Genomic DNA, 17092 nt, shown 5'->3' with positions numbered 1-17092 from the left:
GAATGAATAAACCCCAGTCCCTCAGCCAATCATAGGAACATAAAATGGTTTGGGTTGGAAGGGACCTTAAAGATCATCAAGTTCCACCCCCTCTGCCATGGGTAGGGACAGTCCCCACTAGATCAGGTTACCCAAAGCCCCATCCAGCCTGACCTTGAACACTTCCAGGGTTGAAGCATCCACAGCTTCTCTGGGCAACCTGTGTCAGTGCCTCATCACCCTCTGAGTAAATAATTTATTCCCAATATCTAATCTAAATCTACTTTCTTTTAGAATAAAGCCATTTCCCCTTGTCCTATCACTGTATTCCCTGACAGAGTCCCTCCCCAGCTTTCCTGTAGGCCCCCTTTAGGTACGGGAAGGCTGCTATGAGATTTCCCCAGAGCCTTCTCTTCTGCAGGCTGACCAACCCCAACTCTCTCACTGTTTACATCGTGACAGCCTTCTGCTGAATTCTTCTCAGTTTTTTTGTCTTACCTGTACTGGGAGGCCCAAAACTTGATACAGTAATCTAGATATAGTCTAAGGAGTGCTGAATAGAAGGGGGATAATCGCTTGATCTCCTGGCAGTGCTTCATGCAATCTAGGAGTCTATTGGCCTTTCTTGGCCTGCTGGCTACTTCTTGGCATTACAAGGAGTAAAGAAACAGCTTTCCTCAGACTGGCAGGTTTGCAAACATAGCCAGCTCTGCCACAAGCCCAGAATTCCTAGGTGTGCCCTCTTCCTCCAAAAGTAATTCCCAGGTGTGCTGGGGCAGAATCTGATTCTAATGGGCTTATCTAGCATCCCTGATGGAGCAATATTTGCCACCATACATCCATAACATTCTAGTATCCTATATGTAACGTGTATCTGCAATGTGTTCTGACCAATTCTCTAGCTATGTTCAGTGCCTGGGAAGACACTGAACCTGGTGTACCTGGTGTATAGCCCCAGTATAACACAAACACTCCAGGAGTGCCGTCCAGGGCAGATCTTCTGCGCAGGGACTAAAAGCACATTTATCTCCCTAAAACCCAAAAGGAAATGCAGCAACAGTATGTATTAGCAAAATGATCTATAAGGAAGAGATAAGGGCTGACTTGCTTGTCATAGGTCTGATGTGCAGCAAATATTGTGGCTTGTACAAATATATTTTAAGTAATTTAATGTCATCAGCAGTTGGAAATCTAACATCTCTTTCATCAATTCTGGCACAGTTATTACTTAACTATGCACAGTTCTCAGTGGTCACAACCCTGCTGGGAACCAACATCTTGCAAAGATTGTTCATTATTCTCTTGAGCATGAAGAGTCTAAGCCAGAAGAGATTAATCAGACTTGCACACCTGGCTTCACACAGTTTGCTTCTCTTCTGTCACATTAGTGCTTTGTGTAACAATTTAGGACTCTAGTAATGTTCCACTGAGAAGACGCTTACAACAGATTCCTTGGTCATATTTCCCCTGTCCAGTTTCTTATTCATCTACAAAGGTCCATGTCTGATAGATATTCCACGCTGGAGACAATAAGCATTTCCACCTCTGGTTCATACATCACAAATATTGTGAAATTAAAAAAAAAAAAAAGTAAAAAGAAAAGAAAGAACTGTAAGATGCAGTCTCTCTTAGGCACAGGGGACAAGTTGTCCTGTCCTTTACTCGAGATGATAGTAGCATAATTTCCAACAGCATGCCTGGAACCCATGGATTTGGGCAAAGTCCCATTTCTTCAGAACACTTGTTGATCTGACCACTCAATTTAACTTGTAGTACAAAGCCTGTTATCTCCCCCATGGATTTGGGCAAAGTCCCATTTCTTCAGAACACTTGTTGATCTGACCACTCTATTTAACTTGTAGTACAAAGCCTGTTATCTCCATTACTGATGATGGCAAGGATATACTGATATGTTTCTGAGTGAATGGATCGAACTTTCCTCCTATTGCAGTCATTCTCCTTTTTAGCCATTTTTTTTAACAGACATGTAGAATTCTCCTGAAGATAAAGAACAGACCAGTAGATTTAATGCTTCTGGTTCATTTTCAAAACTGTATTTAGACATTAGGGCCATATTCAGACAGTTTCCAGAACTTGTGTGAAACACAATCAGTCTGAATTAAGCCTTACATTAAAAATAATGGAGAAGATTTTTGACAGGAGTGAAACATGTTAATATGGAAGATTTCTTTAAATTTAAGTGGAAATTAAGGGTCTATACCTTGAGTAGAAAACAGAGTATGCTTTTATCCAGAATACAAAGAGAAAATATACACAGCTAACTTGTATGTAAGAAAAACGCGGTAACTTGGAGACGTGCCTGTGCTTTAATAGAAAATCTTGGAAGTCTTTTTTTTTTTCTCCAGTACAGAAGGCAATCTGCTTTAGAGGATAGGGCAGTGCCCTATAGATTGGCAATCCTCTGAGTTAGATTTCAGCCTTGGTGGAGCCATTGGAATAATTTTTGCCTTCAAGAGAGCCAACATACTAGGCAGATATGATATTGCATGGAAAATGGAAAAACTTGGGTTCTCCTCTTTGTAACTCTCACATTCTACAATGAGGGAAGACCACTTTCTCTCCATGCCTCTCTCATCTTTGCACACCCTTTGCCTCTCCCATCTCTTGAAGAAAGGGAAGATTCACTGTCTATGTGGTTTTTCTATTGTAGCACAACACCAGTATCAAATGTATACTGTGGATGGAACAAAGCTCTGACTGAAAAAGCTAGCACAAAAAAAAGTCTGATACTAATCCTGAGCTTGGCCCCATGCATGGTCTTTTTCCACCTTACTGTCCGTAATCATTTTCAAGAAGTGCTAGTGCTTTTAAGTCATAGTATCATGCACCTCATGCACTCTGGCTAGTAGATATGGATCCTAGTACAAGCAGTACCCAGAATAGGCCAGAAGAGAAGAAGAGATAAAGGGGGCAAGGAGAAGGATAGTTAATGTTAAAACTAACCATCTGGAAAAGGACTTTACAAATCGGATATTGCTCAGGAGAGTGATGACATTTGAAACTAGAGAACATCTTACTGTCAAGCTTTCTCAGGTCATAAGAAGATTCTGACCCTTCAATTCCTTTACCATGTGTCCTGGTTTCAGTTAGGACAGAGTTAATTTTCCTCCTAGTAACTGGTAGGGTGCTATGTTTTAGATTAGGATGAGAAGAGCGCCGATAACATGCTGATGTTTTAATTGTTGCAGAGCAGTGCTTACACCAAGCCAAGGACTTTTCAGCTTCTCGCTCTGTCCTGCCAGCGAGCAGGCTAGGGGTGCAGCAGGAGCTGGGAGGGGACAGACCCAGGACAGCTGACCCAAACTGGCCAAAGGGGTATTCCATACCATCTGATGTCATGCTGAACAATATATAGGGGTGGCTAGCCGGGATCGGGGGGCCGGCTGCTTGGGGATAGGCTGGGCATCGGTCAGCAGGTGGTGAGCAATTGCATTGTGCATCACTTGTTTCGTACACATTATTATTATTAATACTATTATCATTATTATTATTATTATTATTGTTATTATTATTTTCCTGTCTTAATAAACTGTCTTTATCTCAACTCGCAGGCTTCACTTTCCCGTTTCTCTCCCCCATCCCAGAGAGGGAGGGGGGAGGGTGAGCGAACGGCTGTGTGGTGTTTAGCTGCCAGCCGGGCTAAACCACAACACCATGTTACAGCAAGTGTGAACTGAAGCAAAAAGAGGCCAAAGAGTGTGCAGATCATTGCAGAGCCAAAAGTCTGGGGTGGGATTACAGGCTAGAAAGGGATTGGCCTTCCTCCTAAACACATTCACAGTGGCAGCTCACAGTATATATATATATATATCTTCTCATTCTCTTTGCTCTTGGCATGCACTGTGACCATTGCCTACGCCCATCTTGGGATCTCTAAGCCCTCTCATTACCTCTTCTTCCTTCTGAAAACATTTCACAGTGCATCTCCAAAAGTCTGCATCCTGTAGTTGAGTCCTGGCAGAGAAGTTTGTGTACAGACCTCTCATTGATTTCCCACGGAAGTCAGGGGAGTCTTTGCCTGGCAGGTCAACTATGTGATTCAAGGAACATGCCTAGAGATAAAAAGGTTAAGATTTAGTTCACGAGTCCCTAGAAAAGTGCCTGCCAAGTCTTCTGTAAAAGAATACATTAATCTTAACTCTCTTCTACCCTTTTTACCATTTTCTCCTCATGTACCCTTCATTTTTCCAGACCACTCTTCTTTAGTATTCAAACTCTATTTAATTTCTTTCTTGCCCTGTAATGTAATTTTTAACACAAGATGTTTTGCACATTATAAAGCTGTAAGGAATGTGACTTGTAGTAATTGCACTGCAGCAGATGAGAATGGTCAGGAATGCCTGAGCTTTTGCTCCGGCAGTGATGGTGATGAGTCATCCTATAACTTCAGACACCGAATTGCTCCCCCTGTTTACATGCCTGTTGAGCAGGAGAGGTTGTGCTTACCTCAAAGGGCTGTTTTGGAGGATTAGGGCATTAAAGCATTGAAGTGTGCCACAAGCCTTGTTAAGTATTACTTAATGTGTTAAGGGATGTGCACAGCCCTGGGATGTTTTTTTGAGACTCAGAAGTGCTGCAAAACAACAGTTCTTTTTCTGAACACCGTGCTGAGTGCAAGTTATGCAGCATCATCTGTCACATCAGGGAAGGGGTGCACACTTCTGTGTTGACTTTCAACCTCAGTACCTGCTCACCTAGTCAGGTACTCTGACCTCCATCTCACTGCCATGAAAATTAACACCAGGGCCTCTCTTTCTTCTGTTCTAGATCCTGGCGCTCCTGTGAAACTGCCTTGTATGCCAGTTAAACTGTCACCTCCACTACCTCCAAAGAAAGTCATGATTTGCATGCCTTTAGGGGGGCCAGACCTCTCTCTCTCATCCTATTCCACACAGAAGAGCTCCCAGCAGCCTTTGAGTCATCACACTGTCCTGCCATCCCAGTTAGCAGCTCACCAGCACCAGCTCCAGTACAGCAGCCACAGCCAGCACCTGCCTTCTGGGTCCAGCACATTGCCCATTCACCCTTCAGGGTGCCGGATGATAGAGGAACTGAACAAAACACTAGCCATGACCATGCAAAGGCTAGAAAGGTAATGGATCAACTTTTAAAACTGCATATTTATGTGCACTGTTTCCTCTTAGCCTCAGTGTCAGTATCACCACCTATGTTTACAGTACTTGAATCAGGCCTCTTCTCTGGGGATCTAACACCTTCAGGGCAGTCATTGCTGGAGAAACAGACAGAGAAAGAGGTTTTCCAGGTTTGTTTGACAAGTCTGTGGCAGAAGGGTGAAAAAGACCAAATTTCCTGAACCCAGTTGTTCTGTTCATGGAACTAGATAATACTGCAAGTGGAAAAGAGGTTAATATGACATGTCTGGTTTGCAATGTATACTGCATTGTATAACTGCAGAGCTCCCGTTACATGGAGGATTGCTAAAAAAAGAAAAGGAAGTGTAAGATTCAGACAAAGAGCAATAAAAACAAGTGTGCCACTCAATGAGGGCATCTGATTAGTATTATGAATTAGCTCAAAGAAACCTATGAGGGCTTCCTACAAGTCACTTATAGGGGTTTTAGTATACTATTTAATTTATTTCAATTAATTTAAATTAAATGATATGTCTCATCTTAAAATAAGTATTTAACCCATTCCACAGCAGCTCCTTTCTTACCCATTTGCATCTGGAGGAAGGTTGTACATTTAATGAGAAGTGCTTTACCCACCTTGAGGCTGTTTTTATTACTGTCACTTGTGAGCATCTCTGGATGCTGCTTCAAAGAGTCTGAATAAGTGAAGCATGTTGTATAAATGCAAGCTGTCCTCATAGATTGTGAGATCAGCAAGCTTTGGAAAGTTTATTTCAACCTCTAGACAAAAATTGAGCAAGTCCCAGAATAGAGAAGGTAGTCCAAAAATGACATTCAGCTTAGTACCAAGGGCAGTTTTTGTTCTAAGAGCATCAGATCGTCCTTATGTTAGACAGAAAGCTAAAATGTTTGGTGTAGCAGACAAAATGCCTAATGACTTGACCCAATACCTCTTTGCAATAACGTTACCTTCATTGTATTGCACAGTTAAAAAGAGTTCTATTAGGGATGGCAGATTCTCTTTGCTGCCACTAAAAATAGTCAGGGGAACAGAGGCTGTCCCCCACTGTCAGTTTATTTCAGTACCAGGATAGCAAGATTTATGTGGCTATATGAAAAGAGCTAAGGTTTCTGCAGCCTGGGGGAATTCTCTGCTGGGGGAAAACTGTTAGGACTACCAGGGAAGTTTTTATTCCAATCAGTGAAAGGGCTGTAGCAGTAGGATTGAAAAGAGCATTCACAATCCCCACTGTGTTTCCTGTGCCCAGTGACTACCCATTTACCTCTCCTATTGTCAGCAGGGCTGGTCAGATACATCTGCATCACCCCAAAGCTTGGTGCACTGAGCGCAAAGGATAGCTGGTGCCTCCCAAAGGCTCCTTTGAGGGCAACAACACTCATGTAATACCCAGCACAGGTCAGATGTTAACCTTACAGTCTGGCTCACACTGCGTGCAAAAGGCACTTTGTTGTCCTGAGCCCAGTGAGATCTCTCAGAGTATGACTTCACTATGTCATCTGTTGCCCCACAGCAATGAGTGCTCCAATTTCTAGGTGTCCGTCAAGTTTACCTCTACAAGCATGTTTAACTGATTTAAAGGTGATGTTGTTTCAACTATTAATTTGAAGCTGAAGCTGTGCTGCTTGTTGAAAACTGAATAAGCAAAGATTAATTTCCTAATATGATACAATTACATCACATTGCAGAATAGAGTGAGAAAAGGTTGTGACACTGATATTTCACATTTAAAATGAAAATGAATCCTAGTTCATGATATGGCAGACAGTTGATTTTTTGTAGTCTTTTTTTAGTTGATTTCAATCATGAAATAAAATATTGAGTACTTCAGTTATTCTCCTTGTCAAAGCAAATCAATAAAGTTTGTATTCACAAGAGATAACAGGTAATGACTGTTTCCTCTTCTACAGCAATTATTATTTTCGTAGTATTTACAGGTAAAAGGGTTTGTGGAGCTGACACTTGCTTTTAAATTCTTAATCAGAAGATTAAGCTTGTACAAAAGTCTTGTACACTATCAAGCCTTGATTCAGCTATCAAGGCATCAGTTTGTTTAATGTATATACTAAAGAGCTCTTAAGTGGACATATCTCACTCTGGGTTGGAACTGAAGCTGTGACAAAGTGGTGAAAAATCGTGGTATCCAAAAGACAGTTTGTGAGACCATTTCCTCTGGGACATACAGTTCAGCTTCAGACAGTAGATTTATGAAATAAAATGCATTAAACATTCCTGCCAGTGTCTTGTAAATCTTATAAAATGTATTTGAGTCAGAAAACATTTATCTTCCATAAAACTTGTCAAGAGAATTACTTCTTGTTTAAACTTTAGTATTGCCTAAGGATAGAAACATTTAATATTTATAGCACTGCCTTCTTTCTGTCTGTCTCTCACATGTCTGTGTAGTATAAATATATACAGTTGTTTGAAGTTATTTCTGATTTTTGTTTTAACTAATAAGTACAGAACAGTGTCCTGTGGGTCTGAAAACATGCTGATAAAAATGTACCTCTGTATTCCAAAATCAAAGAGACTGGGATGACAGATGAGAAGCATGTGTTTTTTTCCCACTAGATTTTACAGGAGGCATTTTACTTTTTTCTGTTTAGATTTTGTCTGTCACATGAGTCACTTATACACTTAAATTCTGATTTTTCATTAAAATCTTTTCTTACTAGAAACATTGCAAGCTGTAGTAGTGTAACTTTTTTTGCCATTCTCATCACATAAAGATGATACAACAGTAAGTGCAAGTGCTTGTACTAGTCAGCTATGAATTATTCAAATCTATGTGTTAAGATACATTTATCTTCTTAAGGCAAGTACTTGCTTAGCTGTGGCTTTGTTCTCTAATTTTGTTACAAAACATGATGATTTAAAATAGACTGTTTGAAACAACAGTGTGTTTTTTGTTGAATAATGCTAAAAAGAAATTGTGGTGTAGACCCCCTGACCATGTGGGGGTTGTTTTTGCTAATGACCCAGAGGAATTTATACACAATGGAAATACCTAGTGACCTCGGTTCGTCTTTCTTAAGTGTACTGCAATACTGCATGTATTTCACAAGTGCTTTGCTTAGATAGCTGACTTAGTCAAAATGATGTGGAGAAGGCTGATTTCAATCAAGAAAAACACAAAACATCAGGAAAAATGAGGGGTCTAAAATAGAAAGTAGTATTAGCAAGAAAGCGGATGATTCAGAAAAAATACAGTGGGATAAGAAACCTTCTATTTCTAGAGAAGTAGTTCAAATAAAGATCTAGTGTGGTAATTTGTAAATCTTGTTGCTGTCTGATACCTGCTTGGTATCCTAAATTGTTGAACCACTTTGATATCTGCTGCCCGATGTGCACACTCAAATAGATGAATCTGTAACCTACATACATTCTTCACATAACAGTGAAGCACCAAATGTTCCTGGGTGCTGAACTATTTTTTGCTCTTTCCATTTGCATTTCCAGAAGGGACTTAGTGAACTTGTACTTACTCTCTGTGTATATGGTGTTTTAAAATTAGATGAACAATCCAGCGGTTATGTTCACCATTGAAACTTTTTTTTTTAACAGTGTTAACAGAATTTCGCCGTATTTTAGTTTCTCTTGGGAATTTAATTCTAGGCTTTTGAATTTCCTGCCTTTCTTCTTAAAGGAGTTTTAAAAATAGGTTATGTAGAAAAAATATTTTTAAAATTAAGTTAATCAAATTAAAATTTTTGAAGTATATCTCTGCTTTATAAGTTAAAGTTTTTAAGGACTGTAGTGCATTTATGTGCTATTGGGAGAATTCAACTGATGCATTCTAAAACTACTGCTGAGATAAAAAAAGTTTTAAGTCAAGCTCACTGAAGTCTAGCACAAATTCACAAGCCAGTTTTTCATGAGCCTTCCATACTTTGTGTTACAAAACATAGACTATCACTAAGAAAATAGAGTTCCTGTGTTCAAGGCATCCAATAAAGCTATGCATCTCATTATTGGTTAATCTCCAGTAATAAATGTTGCAGTTAACAAAATGCTTTCTTGGAAGCCGAATGTGATGATTACAACATGGTATGGTTTGCTCACAGAATCAGAAACCTTTTATTCTCTTGAAACCTTTTATTCTCTTTAATCCCTAAGCTCATTGTGGCCAAGCATTATATACCCAGAAGTAAATTTTAAAAAGTGTTTTTTCTGGGATGTCATCTGGCAGCCATTGGCATCTGGCAGTGCACATTAAATTTAGGATTGGAAGAAAGAGAAATGTTTCAAGTCATCTCAGTAGAGAATCATTTAAAGAGAAAAATGCAGTATTTTTTCAAGATGTGGAATGGCTCTGGTATTCTGAGTAGGCTAAAATATTTAAGGGAAGTGAGGCTACTCAGCTCTTGGTAACATCACACCCAAATTTGCCCTAAGTGCAGCTTGGCCAGTACATCTGGTTTCGTATCTGTATTCCAGTGGAAAGGAAAACGAGAGTTTTACACAAAGAGAGCGTCCAACAGGCAAATGTTCCCCACCTTTTGTATAGATGTTGTCTCAGCTGGGACTTAGGAGGGAGGGCAGTTTCTGCTGACTGTGGAATAAGCTTCAGCAGCCATCATTTTTGCCTACCAGACTCTCATTTTAATTTCATTACGGAAAAGCAACATGAGCTATCAGAATCACAGAACATCCTGAGTTAGAAGGGACCCACAAAGATCACTGAGTCCAACTTCTGGCTTCACACAGTACTACCTAAAAATCAAACCATATGTCTGAGAGCATTGTCCAAAGGCTTTTTGAACTCCGACAGGCTTGGTGCCATGACCACCTCCCTGGGGAGCCTGTTTCCAGTGTCCAATCACTGTCTCAGTGAAGAAACTTTTCCTAACATCCATCCTGAACTTCCACTGATGCAGCTTCAGGCTATTCCCTCCTCATGTTCCCATTTTACTACTTCTATTGATATGTTCCTTGCTTAAGGACTTTGAAATCAGCACATAGGCAGAGCTAAATGGAAGCAGTACTAATGGCAGGTCTGAACACAGTAAGCTGCAGGAAATGATCAGATCACACTTTATGTGACAAAAGAAATTTGACTTTAGGTACCATTTCAGATTGATCTACAGCACCTAGCTGGAGTGAGCAGCAGGAACAGGAGAAGGGATGTTGTCACTGCAGCCCCCACATGTAACTGTGTCATTAGCAAACAGACCTCCCAGAATTTAGCTCCCTCCCTTGTTATTTTCACTACCTCCCAAAATCTGTTTTCTCTGAGCTCCATTTCACATGCTTGGTCCCCTCTGCTTCAGATAGTCACGCCCTTGTCTTCCCTTCAAGCCAATCAACAACTTGCAACTGTGCAAGTCTTAGCTTTCTTCTGCCTGCCTACAATCCTCCTCTAAAATCCATACCTTTCTTTCCTCCCACTCTCCTACTCCACCTTTTGCATTCAGGTGAGGTATTTTCTCCTTACTGCCTGCATTCCAGTGGAGAGGTCGTACAGACACCAGATTGCTGGTTGTATATGGTGCAATTCTCTCTAAGCCTTGAGACTGTATGGTCTGCAGCCTTTTGGTTCTTAGTCCTGAGTTGCTAGTATTTCTGCCTGTATGCTGTCCTACATCTCCCTAAAAAGTGTTGTCCCTTAAATCTAATGTGCATTCAGTTTTAAACCCAGTAGATGTCTTGCTGGTTATGAAGATCTTTCTATCCTCATTTCTTCTAAAAAAAGTGACAGAAGCAACACAGACTTGCACTGCACAGTTTCCTTTAGTTTATTTATTTGTTTTTCTTTCCCAACAGCTCTGGTTTACATACAGGTGATAGTGTTACAAAAACGGGACCTGGAGGCCTTCCAGATATGAGACAAGTGCCAACTGTTGTGATTGAATGCGATGACAATAAAGAAAATGTGCCTCATGAAACCAACTATGAAGATTCTTCCTGCCTCTACACAAGACAGGAAGAAGAGGAAGAGGAAGATGAGGATAACTCATTATTTACAAGTTAGACCCATTCCATTTTTTCTTTCTCATTTATTTATGTTTTCCTCTGAATTCTCAGTAACACAAAGGAAAAACAAGTGAATTTTGTTTCTTGACCATGGCTTTTGGATCTCTCAAGGCTTGACTACAGGGGGACGCTTGGCAAATTAATCCAAAATAATGAGTAATATGAATTTAAAGTGAATTCCCTAATCCACATGAATCCATGTGTGGATAGCTCTCATACAGAATTAAATGACCTTTTTTGTCTTTTCTTAATTCTCTTCCAAATTGACTTTCAGATTCACTTTCCCAAGTATCTGTGGTGTAGAGAAACCCTGCCTTTGACTTTAAGTCAAGATCAGCTCAATAGGGTTACTTAAGGAGGATGAAATAATTACCACAGAGAATCAGACTTTTGATGCATAGAAAATATTAAATCATGTCAAAATCAGAATTTGGCACGTACTTTGAAAGGGGTCATGATCAGAGAATTAAAAAAAAAAAAGCCTAAATGTAGTCTTTTGTTTTCTCTCTCCCATTTTTGCTTTTTAAAGCTAGATTTTCACAAGCACTCAGCTCTGGCTTGTATTGCCACTGAGAGCAGGGAGATTTTACCTGTGATTTCAGTGGGATTGAAATTAAACCAGCACTCAGCAACTCTGAAACTACAACCTAAAATGAAGTGATCAGACTTCTGTACATAGCTTATTACTCAAACCTTCCTTAAATGTTATCCCAGTTTATATTGACCAAGATTTACTAGAGTAAAGAATAGAGGAAATAGCCTTGACATTTCCATGCAGGAAAAAGTGAATAAAAAGTGGGGGAGGTTCATATTTTTCTTTTGAGTAGCTTACCTACTAGAAAGATGCCATGTGTTTAAAAAGCCTGTATTGTGCAATTTAGATTATGATGTTAGAGAGAATTGTGCAGATGAACTCAAATGAGATCAATATACAGATGTGCTAATCAGTACAGGAATGCAGCATAGTTCTGCTTTCCACTCTGCTGCATTTTATTTTCCAAACACCCTGAGAGTATAGATGGGAATAAGTTGGTTTGGATGGGAGTAAGTTGGTTTGTGTTTTGGTCCCAGGCTATTTTTTCCGTTCCGATTTCATTCTATATTTTTTAACCCATAATCATAGAATCATAGAATCATTAAGGTTGGAAAAGACCTCCATGATCATCTAGTCCAACCATCCCCCTACCACCAATATTACCCAGAACACCATGTCCCTAAGTACCATATCCAACCCTTCCTTCTGAACTCCTGACTTGATCTTACAGAACTAAAGATATGGATTTGATTTGCTAAACGGTATTTTTACATGAGTGTAACTCCTTTTACTTTTCAGGAGTCATTTCTCATTTGCATCGTTGTCACTCAAACTAGGAATCAGATTTGTATACCCCATGCTAACTATCTCAAGAAGTACTATGGGCAGTTTGAACCCAGTTCTGTACTGGCTTACACTTTGTTGATGTGCTTGTATCAGCACAAAATGTATGTAAAATTGCTGTATTGTGTGTGATTTTATTCCAGCTTGATGTGGTCCACAGTAGTGGCAAAATGGGCTCAAATATGAAGAGAAGAGGTTAATTGATAGATGTATCACAACTACAGTCTGGAGAGTCCTGCAGCCCCTTCCTGACGTTTTTGGGAAAACCCATCCCCTCCCCTGGTGTTTGATCATAGGACTCTTTCATTAAGACAGGATACCTTACTTCATGCATGACAATGGCTTGTCATCCCATAGGTTGAGCCGAACTTCCAGGCCATTGAATTTCTTTTCTTCTGAAAACTGGGAGCAGTATAATCACACCTTTTCAAAAACACACACAAAGAAGTTTCTAAAACAGTCATATTTCATCAACTCAAAATCTTCCCTAACCCCGCAAGTGAAATTAGAGTTTTGCTCTTGAACTAAGAAGCAAAGCAGAACTGCATTATCTTGCATTCTCCTGCCAAAGCCTCTCACAGGCTTGTGGTCTGCTTGTACCTCTTGACCCTGTTCAGTCTGCTTTGGATGCAAGCCAAGGAAAGCAAGATTGAGCCATGAAAGGCCACTGGTTTTCACACTGTCTTTGCCACTGTCACTTTCTGAGAAGCAGTGCCAACTAACATACATAAAGGTCTATGCTGCTTATAATAGATTTCTAGATTTCTAAAAAGAATAGATTCTTTTTAATGCTAACTTGGATATCTTGGAGTTACACAGCAAGAGAGAAATAACTCTCTTTCCATGCCATAGCCCTGCTGCCCTCACAGATTCTGAGGTTGTATTATTAATTCTATTAAGAATTTAGAAACACCATACTAGAGAAAGCTACAGATGCTACTAGCAATTACAAAAAAAAAAAAAAAAAAAACAACTTTCTTCACTCTGCTGCCTCTGTGGAGCAATATTTTGATTCCTTTTTCCTGTACACCTACAAAATTCATCCTTCCTGTACTATGATGGAAATAATCTGAACACCAGAAGTTAATTGATGCTCCTTTTCCCACAGTCCATACCAGTGAGAACCTAGTATCCTCCCTTGCCTGGCACTTCTTTGCCTGCTGCATGCTGTAATGAAATGATGACACCTCCTTTGGCAGAGCCTCTCCTCTTTCCCACAGGCTCTCTGGCAATGAAAGTCTGCAGGAAGGACTCTTTAGCAATCAAACTCAGCAACAGGCCTTCCAAGCGAGAGCTGGAGGAAAAGAACATCCTCCCCATGCAGACGGATGAGGAGAGACTCGAACTTAGGCAGCAGATTGGGACAAAGTTAACAAGGTAGGAGATAAATGTTTTTCTAGCTCTTGCTTTTCAAAACATGTGGTGGGACACAATTTTTATCCTTACTCTGCAAACATTTGAGATCGGTTTGGTCACAATGTTCAAGAGGAAAAGCCAAGGAGAAAAAAAGGCTCTAGGCATTATATCTACTTTCCTGTAACTTCCCATACAGGGTCCCATTTCATTTTCCTGGCATATCTTACAGGATCTTTCGTTAAGTAAGTACCAGCACAAACTATGTGGGTTTAGATGTTTTCAGTGCACTGTTGGGATAAGTTCAGCTTTGATAATATTTAGGACTGTAGCTGTAGGTGCCATTTGATAGGCTATTGCTTTGAACAGAGGACAGAGGCATAACTTTCTCTTGACTGAGTCTCTGCTGAGTAGCTGAGTCTTTTTCTGATCCAGAATACTTATGTCCTTCAGTACATGTTTTTGTTGGGTCAGGCTTGAACAGATTCACTTTCATAGTCTCTTTCATCTTCATAACAGCATTTATTCACCAGCTGTTCTGTTTTTCTGTATCGCATGGCGCATAGAGGGGTGGCCATTAATGAAAGATTTCTGTCAAGACATAGTAAAGCAATGTCAGGTAGGAATGTCTAAGGACCTCCTGTGCTCCAGCCATAATTTCTGCTGTCAGTTTAATGCTGTTGTTATATTATCAGCTCAGTGGTGTGAAGAGCTAGTGATTGCTATTAGTTGCTCTCTGGTGTGACTGAGAAAATCATGAGGAGACCAGTCAGTTTTTTTGTTGGCTTTTTTTTTGGGAGAGGCTCCTTTTCTTGCAGGGAAGTGAGGACACTGCTGCCATGTTGTGGAGACAGGAAGAATAAAAGCTTCTGCTCCTCAGTCATGATTTTACCTACTTTTTTATGACCTGTCCCATCTATCTCCTCTTTGGAATAAACTATCCACATTTTTCCAGTCCATCTTTGAAAGTTTTTCTTTGTGCTGAGTCATGCTTAGCCTTCTCCAAAACCTGTCTAATTCTTCAGTACTCCTTTGAAGGGCCTAAGCAGTGATGACCAAAGTATACAAGTGGTGCTGCACTGTTGCAGGGTGCCACAACTGTTCAGTCCAGTTTTTGTTCAGCCTAATAACTCATTAATCTACAGCTGCACATAGAGCTCAGGGTCCCAAAGAGCAGTATATGATAGCAAGGTCTCAGTCCTAGCCTTATATGATTAATTTTGAACCCTTTGAGGTATGTGAGGAGTTGAAATTTTTGTCTGTTAGTGTATCTTGATCTGCACTGCTTGACCTTGCAATGGCATTAAACAACATTTCCACTGTGCTGCCTATTTGCCTAAATTAGTAGGGTTTTTCAGAAGTTTTACATCTCTGATTAAGGTAAATAGTGTCATTTGCGAACTTCAGCTCTACACAGCTCACTGTACCCCAGGTGATTTTTATTGAGTGTTTTATCTCTCACCACTCCAAAACATGCTTTTTCCCCACTAAAGAATGTTTCTTCAGCATGTGTCTTTTTAACAAGGGAAGCTAATTTTGGCAATACTCAGAATCCCTCTTATGTAAGCCCCATATTGTCACAACATCATTGTTTCCTCAAATGCATTTGTTTGTGTTTTCTCTGCTCATTCACAGTCTGAGGTACAATGCTTGATCTTTTCTTGTCCTATAGGTAGGACTTAGGGGTAATCACAAATGTTTCAAATAATTAAAACTGTGTATGTTCAAACTTAAAAAATGGCTGAGCCACTGTTGTTTCATTCCCATATGTTACAAGTGTAATGTCACTGAAATTGGTAGAATTTCACAAGCCTTATCTAGAATAATAGTTTCCAGTCTGACCTTTTAATTACAAGTATTTACAGTTTAGTATTTCACCATTTTGAATAATCAATAAATACAAGAAGAAAACCATTTTCATCTGCTCTAATATGCAAAAAGCCACAGGTATTTCAGCACCAAAAGGAGGGTGCATGTCTTTCCAGTGCTTTGTATCTAAATGTGATGTATCCATGTATACAGGCTGACAAATATTAGATTGGAATAGAGGGAATATTTCAATTTGGACAATATTTCTTTACTGTCCAGACTTCATTACTGAATCCATCTTTTGCCATTGTTACACAATGATGCAAACGACAAGCAAAATTAAAGTAGTGAAGCATTTATATTCTTTAGAGAAGATGTGAGATGCAGACTGTAATTGCAGTTGGCAATTTTGGATTTCAGAGAGATTTGTACTGTTCTACCAATGGCCTTCTATGGATTAAAATAGCCAGCCAATGAAATCACATAATCTACTTATAGAAGTTTAAAAAAAAAAAGGCAGAATAAAAACTTCAGCAAATAGTTATTGTTGTCTGCAATTGATCAAATAATTTTCAGCAAGTGGCTGATTGGGATACTTCCGTATTTATGCATAATCCTCACAATATTTCGTTTGGAAGAGCTCATTAGCTGCAACATTTGGCAGATCAGAATTTAGTACTATAAAGAAAATGTCATTTTTAAAGAAACTTATAGTCAGGCATATTGAGAGATTGACCATTGACATAGTATGTGGGACCAAAATCATCCCACGTGTATTTCCTCCAGCGCTATTAGCATTACACCAGGAATCAATTTGGCTCAAAACTGTTTGTTCGTATCCTATTTAAAAGTAGTGTGGAACCTCTGAATCTCCAGGTTATCACAGAAAATTGTTATGACTTTATAATTGCATTTGCCAACTGGTAGAAAGACTCCAGAGCTGACTTAACCACATAGCTGTTTCTCATGCTGGGAGAATAGTGTTCTGACTTACACCAGAGCAGTGGTAGGGATGAGGCTGCAGAGACTGTATCTTATGGCAGAATCTGGCCCACTACACACCTCAGTGTTAGCTCAGCCATGAGACAGATTAGGACCTTTGTGGCCTACCAGAGTAACACTTCACACAAATGTAGTGCTTTACTGGTGTGTAACTTGTATCACGGCTCAGCAAATGCAGACCCAAGTGAAAATGGATGTTATTGCTCAAGACCACAAAGTATGCCCTGCATATGGTGGTGTCCAGACTGTTGCATGGCAGTCTTTACACAGCAATTGTAGCAACTAATTAGAAGACCATTTCCTCCAAACAAGTCAGAATGGACTACTTCAAAATGTGTGATACCTGCTCTGAAGCCAGAAGCAAAAATAGTGAATTACTATGCAGAACTTAAGCTTATAACCACATGTGACTTGGGGATAGTAAGTGGATGCTAGAGGCCATGTTCTTAGCTGCTAAAAACC

The 17092-nt window shown here is 39.8% G+C and overlaps 1 protein-coding gene across 8 annotated transcripts in view; it reads left to right on the top strand.

The window, feature by feature from the left end:
- Window positions 1-17092, top strand: part of PHACTR1 (phosphatase and actin regulator 1) — a 374079-nt gene that overhangs the window by 307850 nt on the left and 49137 nt on the right. For all 8 annotated transcript variants that reach the window (XM_050708558.1, XM_050708552.1, XM_050708555.1 and 5 more), the window contains 3 exons: window positions 4768-5092; window positions 10879-11081; window positions 13687-13843. In XM_050708558.1, coding sequence (XP_050564515.1) covers window positions 4768-5092; window positions 10879-11081; window positions 13687-13843 — 685 coding nt within the window. The remainder of the gene's footprint in view (window positions 1-4767; window positions 5093-10878; window positions 11082-13686; window positions 13844-17092) is intronic.

This window comes from Cygnus atratus, chromosome 2, assembly GCF_013377495.2.
Source record: "Cygnus atratus isolate AKBS03 ecotype Queensland, Australia chromosome 2, CAtr_DNAZoo_HiC_assembly, whole genome shotgun sequence".
NCBI lineage: Eukaryota > Metazoa > Chordata > Aves > Anseriformes > Anatidae > Cygnus > Cygnus atratus.
This window is presented reverse-complemented; position numbering and strand designations above follow the sequence as displayed.